The sequence below is a fragment of the Octodon degus genome, unplaced genomic scaffold (genome assembly GCF_000260255.1).
Source record: "Octodon degus isolate 3935 unplaced genomic scaffold, OctDeg1.0 scaffold00489, whole genome shotgun sequence".
In the NCBI taxonomy this organism is placed as follows: domain Eukaryota; kingdom Metazoa; phylum Chordata; class Mammalia; order Rodentia; family Octodontidae; genus Octodon; species Octodon degus.
Genome location: NW_004525065.1, coordinates 1,808 through 13,189, shown reverse-complemented (window position 1 = coordinate 13,189; position 11,382 = coordinate 1,808). Strand labels below are relative to the sequence as shown.

Below are 11,382 nucleotides of genomic sequence, written 5' to 3'. Positions count from 1 at the left end.
CTGGCTTGGGTCTGGCTGCTGTGCTCTGCTCCTTCCTGCTACTGCCCTTGGGAGCAAACCTCTTGTACCTCTCTGGCAAGATGTTCTTCTCCTGGACTAGGTGATTTGTTCTGTACCCTACTCTCTGCAGGGATTGTAGTTGCAGTGTTTCACCCCAGACCTGTATTCCAGTCCTGAGCTGAGTCTGGAGGGGACATGGTGGAATTGGGGGGAGAGGAAGCTCTCCCACACACTCACTAGTCCTGGGCTAGGTCTGGATCTGGGGGTCCCCATAAAACGGCAGAAATTTTTACATGGCTAGCAGGGTGGGGGTTGCTGCAGATTGTCGGGGGGTCTGAAGGGGGTGGAAGAGGGTCTCACTCTTGCTGCACCTGGGCTTGGGCTGGCATGTCCCGCCAGTGCAGGGTAGCTGGAAGCTCTGCCACACACTCACCAAGCCTGGGCTAAGTCTGGATCTGTGGTTTGAAGCTGTGTTTCTGAAGAAGGATTTCACTTAGCTCTGACCAGCTGCCTCCAGAGGCCTCAGCAAGGTACCTGGGATGTAGAGCATATGTGGCTCAGTACACATATCACCACCATGAGAAAAGTCCAAAGATTAGTCACTTGTGTGCTCTGCAGAGGTCATGACCAGTTGCATCAAACAAATGTGGAAAACTGTACAAACATGGACATTGTGTAGATATGCACCAGAGATGGGGGCTTTTCATCAGCAAGTGGGTAAGGACACCTCATGTGTCTCTAGAACACTTGGGCAGCCAAATTGCCCGATAAAGGACACCCTTGCCTTTCTTAATTCTTCAGCTCATTATTGAGGATACTGTCTGCCTCTGTCTTTTTAAATACTTGTCCAACTTTCTATCCTCTGTAGCTCCCATTTCATCACACAAAGTACATTGTTGTAGGCTCTTGATCACTAATCCTATGCCCAGTGCTGTGCTAAATGGTTCTGAATATGATCGCATTAATCCTATGAACTGAAAAAGTGTCAGAGTTCTTGCACTGCCCTCAAAGAAAGTTAAAGCAATGGGTTATGTCGCCCAAGATCAGCAGGAACGGAGATGCAACCACCTGCCCTGTAGTGTGCACTGCTGTTCTACATGACCACTGCATCTGGCTTCTCAAATTCAGGTCAGATCAGAAACTGGATCTACAAACCCATCATATGACCCAACTGTGTGATCATAGTTGTATTTATTTGCACTCTGACTCACACTGTTCTTTGGATGAAAAACTGAGATGTAAGAAGAATTTCAGGATACACCCCAGAATAATAGAATCATAGTTTTGTATGGCTCATATAACCATACATTTTCTGGTGTAAGACAATACACAACTATTACCTTATTCTTAGGGAGGTTATGAAAGTGAAGGAGGTCTCACTGAGTTAAAATCAGGGTCTCATCAATACTCTATTCCTTCTGTGGACTCCAATGAACGATCTGTTGTCCTGCCTTTTCTAGCTCCTGACCCTTTTTCCATCCCCAGACCAAACAATATCTATCTGACCAAGTCTTCTTACATTATATGTGTGGATGCTGTCCCACCTCTCTCTTTCAGTTAAGAGCCTTTATGATTACCCTGGACTCACCAAGAAAATCCAGCATAATTGATTTTAGTCAGCTAATTAACAGTCTTAATTTCATCTGCAGATTTAATACCTTGTTGACTTACAATATATTCACAGGTTCCCAAATTAAGACATGAATATCTTAGGGAAGGAATAATAGATAAACATTAAAACATCAGGAACATGACCTTTCCTCAAAGTGTACAATTATGCATGCTCGATTAACCTTGACAACCATGCAAGACAAACATAATGTTCCCTTAACCTCAAAGTACCTTGATTTTTAAAGTAAGAAATGATGTTGCTAATTCTGCTAAATTCGAAGTGTGCTGATCCAGAAGTTGATGTGCGCACTCTTCTTTTCAGTTCGTGGATGACAAAGAAATACAGCAACTGAATGTGCAGTGGTTGCGAGCACAGCTGGGCATTGTATCCCAGGAGCCCATTCTGTTTGACTGCAGCATTGGGGAGAACATTGCCTATGGAGACAACAGCCGGACTGTGTCACAGGAAGAAATTGTGAAGGCAGCTAAGGAGGCCAACATCCACCAGTTCATTGAGTCGCTGCCTGATGTAAGTGTTCCTCCACAGTAAGAACTCAGGAGCATGTGGCAGTCTCCTTTGCTTGTTTTCTGATTTACATTAATTTCACTCCTTCTCCCTTTCTTCTTCTTCAGTTCTGTCTCAGTTACTGTTCTCTCATTGCTAGGAAAAATACCTGACACCCAAAATGAAGGAATGAAAAGTTTATTTAGCTCACAGTTAGTAGAGATTTCAGTTCATACTCAGCAGGCTCCAAGGCAAAATGGCACATGGCAGAGACCAACCTTTCATGGTGGCAGCAAAGAGCAGAAAGCAAAGGGAGGAGTAGTGGCAACCATGACAATGGAGAGCAAGTCTGCCTCCCTTATGTTGCATTCAGGTTATCTGCCTCCAGGTGGGTATAGTACGCACACTCATAAACCCAGAAGACTCTTACCCATGATTGCAGTGCATCATGAATTAGTCACAAAGTCTAAAAGTCCACCCCATGACTGTATAAGGCTCTAGGGGGAAAACTAGACACAAACCATGACACTTTCCTTTTCCTCCTCCTCTTAAACTTCATTCCTCTGTTAACTTGCAATGCTAGGGATCCAATCCAGGGATCCTGGTGTGTGGTGGGTAAGTGCTCTACCACTGAGCTACAGTCAGTGCAATCAAATGATTAGGCCATATCATGTGATTTCTAAAGGGCTGGTTTGCTAGAGGTGGGGAGAGGTAGGAACCATCATGCAGTCCCACCTGTATTCAAGTATCTGGCCACACTTCCTGCCCTGATGATTAGTTTTGTTTACCTGATCACCTGACTTGCCTTATGAAGAACAGTTTGAAGTGTTAGATTCAGCTTTAGGAGAGACCTTTGCTGAGGTAGGCCACCTGAAACCACTCTCCAACTTGTAAACTTGAGCTTCCACTTTTTTCAGCTCTTGGATAAATGGGATGTCCAGGAGGCCTTTCCCTTTCCCTCCCTTCCTTTACTCCTAGTCCAAGGACAGGGCCTGCAGGCAGCATCTGGAATTCCCTCTGTGACTGTGATGCTTCTGGCCCTGTCAGGGAAGCAGGCATGACCAGCCCTCCCATTCTTCCCTTCATCTATCTTCCTCTGCCTCCTTGCTGCTCTTCTCCAAGCTCTAACCTCACTCTATGGAGTAACCAGACTCTCTCTGAACACAGCTGAGCCATTGAGGTGACCATGGTATTGTGTAATCATCACGCATTCCAAGGTCCTTTGCTGCACTTCTGTGATTTTCTATAGAAATTCATCTTGAGGGGCTGGGATGATAGCTTGGCAGTCTAGACACCTGCTTGGCAAACACAAGGACCAGGGTTTGATCCCCAGTAATGCAAGCTATGCTGGCCATGTGTCAAGCCAGCCACTGAAATTGGAGATGGTGGTGCACGCCTGTAGTTCCAGGGCTGGGGAGGCTGAGACAGAATGATCACTATGAGTCTGGGCTATATAGTGAGACCCTGTGCCAACTAACTAACTAACTAAATAAATAAATAAATAATTCATCTTGGGCTTTTGCTGTGCCTTTCAGTTCCTCTAGATGGTGGTGAACCTGTGGCACACATGTTACTGGTTTTTAAGACAAAAAGATGTTAGTGTATGAGGTTTTTTCTAAACTAAACCCCCAGTATTCAGGTTGAATTGTATGGTTGGCACTTTGTGATGAATAAGTATGTTTTGGGCTGTAGTTTTGGCACTTGTCTCTAAAAGGTTTGCCACCTTTGCTCTAGGATCTTAGGTAACTGAAACCTCTTATTTTCTCCTTGGGCCAGGTAGGTCCTGTATTTTGAAATAAATCTTGACCTAGATGTTCTATCATCTCGCACTGTCCTATTTATATGCTTTATTATAAGGAATCATTACTAAAAAATAAAGCTCAGTATCCTCAAACCAGAAGGAAATGCTATCTCCTCATGATGAGAAGTGGTAACATTAGGTAGTCCCAAATCCTTCAAAAAATTCCCTTTTTCAAGGCTCTTCTTCAGATATGGCTATGCCTAAATCAGTTCCCAGGGCAAAGGCACAGTCCTAAAGAGGACAGTTGTGGAAAATTGACATTTCTTGAGGCTTGAACACTTAAAATGTAAACTTCTGAACTGTTGTAGTCAATGTGTGAAGGGGTGGGCTGAGGCAACTCAAAAGACCACACATGCACTAAATCAGATTTAGTGCATGACACAGAAATTTACCTTAGCTTACAATATCTAGTGCTCTGTCTGAGCACTAGAGACCTGAAGAATCTAGCCAAAGCTCTGGAGCCCATAGCAATGTCCTGTGTGAGTCTGTATCAGGAGGTTGAGGAACTATAGATGGAATACTGAAGGATGTGCGCTGCAAGCCAAAACTCCAGGGCTGAAGCTGAAGAATCTGCACTAGAAACCAAAAGACAGTGCCCAAGGTTGAGGGGAAAACCAGAGAATAACAGCCATCCTTAGCAAAGGTGAAGACTGCAGGTCTTCTGAAGAGACTAGCTGAAGCTTCTCCAAGGAAGATCAGCTGAAATCCTTTCCTCTCATTCTCCTTTTACCCAGTTCCAACAACACTTCTCTCTAAGTGGGTCTCCCACAACCAGAAGTATGCTGACTAAGAACTTGCTGGACATTCCTCTCAAGTTACAATCAGCTAACCATCACACAAACCCGTCACTAATGAGAAGTCAGTGATTTTTCAAAGTATGCACATGTATCAGCATCACCTGGGCATTTGTTAAAATTTTTCAGATCCCATCCTACCTCTGGTGACTAAAACTTTGGCACAGAATTACTAAGGTCTGTGTCTACCATAGGGAGCCAGTTTTCTGGATTAACGGTATCTATCCACCACACCTGTAGACATCATTGGTGATCCCTTATTCTGCTTTCCTCAGAGTCTAGGTCAGCACAGTAAGTTCTTACATAACTAAGTTCTGTTGTCTAAGGATACTTTTTGCTGAGTTATTAGTGGTAGGATTCATCCACACCCACCAAGGCTGATGTAGACTTATTGTCTCGAGGATCACAGTGCTCTCATCTCCCCAACAGGACACTGCTGCATCGGTGCAGCCTGGCAGTGTGCCTGTACTCAGTGAGATGCACTGCAGGGTGCTGCTACTGCTGTGGCTGGAGCCAGTCTAGAATCTGCCAAAACTTCAGCAGGAGATCTCTGTCTCTGTCTCTGGATGTCCCTGTCTCTATCTCTTTCTGGTTCTAAGTACCATAGACTAGAATGGCCAGATACCACAAATAAATATAGGCAACATTATGAAAAAAGTGGATTTAAAGTTCAAATTCAGGTGTAAGAATCAGAGCCCATTTACAGACTATAATTTCAACCTGGCCAGGGCTAAAATTGGTAATATTATAGTGTTTTCTAAAGCATATGTGCTGCTTTATCTAATTTCTTCTTACCTTTGTGACAGTTCTCTACTGTGAGAAATGGTATGAAAAGAGTTTTCAAAGAACTTTAAAAACAACTTTGGAAGGATACTTCAGTTTTCCTGGTTAGGTACCCAAGCAACTTTGTTAGCACTCATTGAAATGGCTTAAGTGTTGAAGATGCTTTCATAAAAACACATACCATAAGGATAACATCCCAGGACTTTTCTTTCCTCTCTTCAGAAAACAAGCAGAAGGCAATAGCTGCTGGTTATAAGTCAGTGTGCTTCAATTATGATGCACAATTTATTCAGATAAAATTTATTGTGTCCTACCAATCTTGGTCTACAAAGTAATGAAAGGTGACAATGGTGGATAATAGCATTGCAACAGTATTCTTCCTCATGAGACATCTAGCTGACTTACAATAAAATATATAATTTGCATTTTCCAGAAGAGATTAAACTTAACATTTAGAGGTTTTTTTGTTAAGTCTCTATAAACATTGTTATTTTCTGCACCGAAATTTTTCTATGCATTCTATGAGAAAAATATCCTTTTTCTTTTTTAAATGTTCTATTCATTTATTGAGAAAAGAAGGATGAAATAGAAATGAGACAGTTTCAAAACAGGTTATTAAGACAGTTACAATAATTAATACATGAATAAGAGGAAGTAGTTGTATATCTGTCCTATTTTGTACGTTCATAAATATATTTTTCACTACAAAATGTTCCATTGTTTATATTCCCTATTTTGTTTTGTCTTGTCAGAGATGAGTGTTCCATTGCTGTTAGAGAAGCAGTATTTGTAGAAGTCTTTAAAGCACATTTTCATACTTGATGGCAGTCCAAAGATTGTAGGTACTTGAACTGAGCGAAATAACACAATATAGTCCAATTGTCCATAATAGTAGTAAGTTACTAGCACAATTGGCAATTATTGAAAGTTGTTCACTTCAGCCTTTTACAGTTCAGCATATTAGTATAGCTTTACTTTTTATACCTCATGGTTATACTTTTGTGCTGGATGGTTAAGACCAAGTTAAAGCAAAAACTGTACAACTAACAATGTAACTTTTGCTATCTGATAAGGTCAGTCAAATCCCCTGAGGATTTACCCTGGAATCATGTACAGCACCTTCTGGATCTTTTGTCAGTGTCAACCATATGGATGAGTCTTGGCCATTGCTTGACCAATTTGCTTTCTGTGTAAGCCTGAGAGAATGTTTCTCTCCATGTGACTCTCTTTAGGCACACTACATCAACGATCACTTTCCTCTGTGGCCCCATAATCTTCTTGATCAGAACTGTTTTTTTTAATTAATTAATTTATTTTTATTTTTTGTGGGGCTGGGGATTAATCTCAGGACTTTGAGCTTGCCAGGCAAGTGCTTATTCAACTGAGCTATCTCTCCAGCCCTCAGAACTGTTTTTTAACATTCAATTGGGATTTAAATTTTAGAATGGCCATGGTTGTTGAAAAATAGCACTTCCATTTTATGTCTAAGGTATGTGATATTCAGACAGACAGTGATGTCAAGTTCAACTGCCTATGTTATACAATAACAATGTCATTGAGCTTCTCTTCTGGATGTTTAACAGCTAAGATTTGAAGACCAAAAATTAGACAGATAGATGGGCTAAAAATCCAGTATTTTGGCACTATTCCTTAATGGTCAGTGAAGACTCAGGATGTAATAGGACCTCTGCTGTGACATCCTGTAATTCAGTGGTGTCCCAGCTTTTCTGATCAAGGAGGTTATTCTATTTTCTGAGAGCAAATTGTTTTTGACTTTTATAACAACAAACTTCTGTTTGCAGAAATATAACACTAGAGTGGGAGACAAAGGAACCCAACTCTCCGGAGGCCAGAAACAGCGCATCGCCATTGCCCGGGCCCTCGTTAGACAGCCTCGCATTTTGCTTTTGGATGAAGCTACATCAGCTCTGGATACAGAAAGTGAAAAGGTAAGAATTTAAATTGGGTTCAAATGGGAGTGGGAAGAGAGCTCAGAGGCATAAGTACCTACCTGGCAAGCACAAGGGCCCAAGTTTGATCCCTGGCTTCACAGGATGACTGCAAGTTTAAGACCAGCCTGGGGACTACAAAAGTGACATTGGAACATGCTTCCTGCATATGGCTGCTTAGTGGAACATGAAGTCATGCTGAGCTGGTTTCTGGGCATCTGTACTCTATCACTAACTTGCCATGTCTCATCTTAGCAATCCTTATTGATAGTTGCAGAAAGTATTTAAATTCCATGGAAAGCAGCCATAGCAACAAACAATATATCTGCCTTAAGTTTGCCTTTTGATTTTGGAAGGAAAGCATACATGCAAGCCTTTTACACACAACTGATTCAAGTACAAAAAAACCCAAATTGATGGTTTGTTTGTTTATTTATTTATTTTAAGACAGGGTTTCACTATGAAGTTTGGGCTGGCCTTCAGCTCACATTGTGACCCAGGCTGGTCTCAAACTCACAACTGTTCTCCCACCTGGGCCTCCCAAGTGCTGGGATTACAGTAATGTGACACCATACTGGATCCCAGTAGCTATAACTTGAAGGACATAAATAATCCGTGTCAGAATTTAGCTAAACTAGGACTCAAATGTTTTCTGATGAGACAAGCGTCTTGGTTTCTAAAATCTGATGTATTTTGTGGACACAACTGTTAAAAGAGGAATGAGAGTTGAGAAATTCTCAAATGAGAAACTGTGGAGCTTTTCATGGAGGAAGAATTAAAGGGTGATGTTACATATTATCATGAAAATTAATTCATGTGGTAATGCACAGGTTGTCCAAGAGGCCCTTGACAAAGCCAGAGAGGGCCGCACGTGCATTGTCATTGCGCACCGCCTGTCCACCATCCAGAATGCAGATGTCATTGTGGTGATTCAGAACGGCAGGGTCCAGGAGCGTGGCACACACCAACAGCTGCTTGCGCAGAAAGGCATCTATTTCTCCATGGTCAGTGTCCAGGCTGGAGCAAAGCGCTAGTGAAATTGACCATATGGGATCTTCAATGTTGAATTGTTGTGTTCAAAAATGACATTTCATCAGATCAAAAAACAAGCACTGATTGGATTAGGTCATTACCTACTCAACATTTCCAGTGATAACTGAAGATAATTTCAAGTGCAGCATCTTCAGAGACTTCATACTTAAAGGATCATAAATAGAACCATTATCAAATGGGGAGTGGGAAATGATTTTGATCCTATGACAGAGTTCATAAAATGATTTGATGCAAGTTTTGATAAAGTGTATGATTTTATTTATACTTTGTCACTTGAATTATTACTGACTGTTGCAAAAAGATTATATAATAACAAAAAGTACTGATATATTTGCAAAAAGTGCTACAATAAAATTAAACTTTCATATGCCTGGGGCCATTGTCTAAAATGCATGTGAGTATGTGTATTTTTGCAGTTTGAATAGTATAATCTTGGCTTCCAAAAACTGGATTCTTTAAAAACACATTCATTGCTTTGGACTTACCTAAACAGTTTAAGCCCATTTCATTAGGTTTTTCATGTTTGGTTTTACAGACTCATCTGACTTCTTTTTTCCAGAACTAGATCCTGATGATTCTTGCATTTCTGTATTATTATGAAACTTAAACTGTCACACAGAGTCACATAATTTGGGAAGGTTGGATGGGGGAAGTTGTAAAGTCTGTATTCCTCAGAAGTACTGTAAATATTTTGCATTGTTTTTATACAAGGATCTTCAATGATTTTAATATTTTTATACCTTTTTCTGTCTTGATAATGAATCTCTATTTCCAGTAATTTTTCTCTTAAAAATCTGATCTTGAAAGGCTAGCAAGATGCCTCAGTGGTCTGAGCACCTACCTGTCAAGAGCAGGGACCCAGGCTTGAGACTCTGTACCACACATGCTGCACCAGACCCAACCTAGGCATGCTGAGCTGGCCACTGAGACCAGACATGTGGTACATGCCTATAATCCCAGGACTGGGGACGCTGAAAATAGGAGGATCACTGAATTCAAGCTGTGTATTGAGACTCTGTACCAAATACATTTTTTAAAAAAGTCTAATCTTTTTTGATTTACAGATGTTTAGAATATACCCTGGGTTTAAATACTTCATGATTTAATCCTGAAAAAGAAAAGAAGAAAATATCACAAAATCTGGTCCTCTTTAAAAATTTTGCATAAAGTTAGTGCAAAAGTGGTATACGCCAGATTAAAAATAATAAGTTTAGGACTATGTTGCCACACTTACTATAAACAGTTATTTTTTTTAAAGAGCAGTTATTTTTATTGACTTTTAGTGAAATAAATTCTTGTGATTCAACTTACAATATATATAATTCTTTGTCAATATTACAAGCTTTTGTAAGACCCAAATTCATATTGCTTATTTTTTTTCTTCTTTTTTATTATTTTTTTTCAAAGTTTTATTGATAAACAGATAGCAATGAGACAGTTTCAAATCAAATCGGAAGTACAGTTTCAACAAATAATACACTGCATATATGCATATATTCTTCTTAGTGGTTAATTGCTGTACAAGAAGTGGACTTGTGATCCTATTTACAAAAGGTTCTACAATCTGAGGTACAGGATCTCAGGATAAATCCTGAGGGCATTTCACTGACCTTCTCAGACCAAAAAGCTACAACTCTTGTTGTATAGGTCCTGCTTTACCTTGGTCTTAACCATCCAGTAGAAAAGTATGAAGATGAAATATAGGAAATAAAGGAAAATAAATATAGGAAATAAAGCTGTTATGTTGAGCTGTGGGGGACTCAGGTCAATAATTTCTGACATTGCCAGTTAAACAGAGGACCCAATGCTATTATGGGCTACTGGACTCTTTTAGAATATTTTGCTGAGTTTACACACCTATAATATTCAATAATATTTTAATAGACAAAGAACTTGTAAAAATAAAGGCTTCATCTCCAACACAAAGTAATCAAAATATGTGATCTAGTAATTTTCAAAGATGAGAAATGCATGAAAAAATTATACAGTTTCAATCACCAGAATAATGGAGGTTAAAACATAATACTTTAAAAAATATGAAATAGAGATATAAAGAAAAAAAGAAGGGCGGGCCAGACAGCTCAGGGGATTAAAGTGCCTGTTTAGGCAGATAGGGGTTTGATACCTGGCATGCTGTGCTGGCCCTGCCCCTGGGGCTCACTGATGGTGATTGAGACTGGGCATGGTGGTGTGCACCTGTAATCCCAGAGCTTGGGAGGCTGAAAACAGGAGGATCACTACAAGTCTGATCTGGGTAGTGAGACCATGTAGATCCTGTACTACATACATAAAAAAGAGAAAATATCAGCATTAAATATGATACAAGATTTCACTAAACAATATGATAGGAATTCAACAATGGTTGCTGTATATTATGATGTTATCTTCAAATTATTTGTTCAAATTACCAGATATGAATGTGTAAGATTAAAAAAACAATAACAGAGAAGTTATAGAAATTCAAAAGAGGAAAAAGAGAAAGTCAAAAGAGGAAAAGAAAAGAAAATCAAAAGAGGAAAATTTTTTTCTGATTTTCAGAATAAAAAAAAATTAAGCATTAACTGTTCTTTTCAAAAGACCCACAGAACGCAATAATATAATTATCCCTACTATTCTACATATATTTCCAAATATATCTTTTTCCCTTCTTATACTTGTTCTTTTCCTCATTCTGGTTTTTCTTTCCCATTGAACAATTTCTTTCCCTTTCACGGTGTCTGTTGTACCTTTTAGATTTTCATTACTCTTTAAAGTTTTCACACTAGTGGGATTCCAAGTTTGCACATGTGAATCTGATTTATTTCACTTACCAATATTGTCTCTAGCTGCATTCATTTATCTACAAAAGCCTTGAATCTATCCTTTTTATAGCTGAATAATACTCCA

General features: G+C 39.8%; 1 protein-coding gene across 1 annotated transcript in view; it reads left to right on the top strand.

The window, feature by feature from the left end:
- The window catches only part of LOC101581810 (multidrug resistance protein 1-like), a 134,214-nt gene extending 125,082 nt beyond the window's left edge, over window positions 1–9,132 (top strand). Inside the window, exons 24-26 of the mRNA XM_023708717.1 lie at window positions 1,934–2,140; window positions 7,297–7,443; window positions 8,274–9,132. Of these exons, the coding sequence (XP_023564485.1) occupies window positions 1,934–2,140; window positions 7,297–7,443; window positions 8,274–8,477 (558 nt within the window). The 3' untranslated portion in view covers window positions 8,478–9,132. The remainder of the gene's footprint in view (window positions 1–1,933; window positions 2,141–7,296; window positions 7,444–8,273) is intronic.
- The last annotated feature ends 2,250 nt before the right edge of the window (window positions 9,133–11,382 follow it).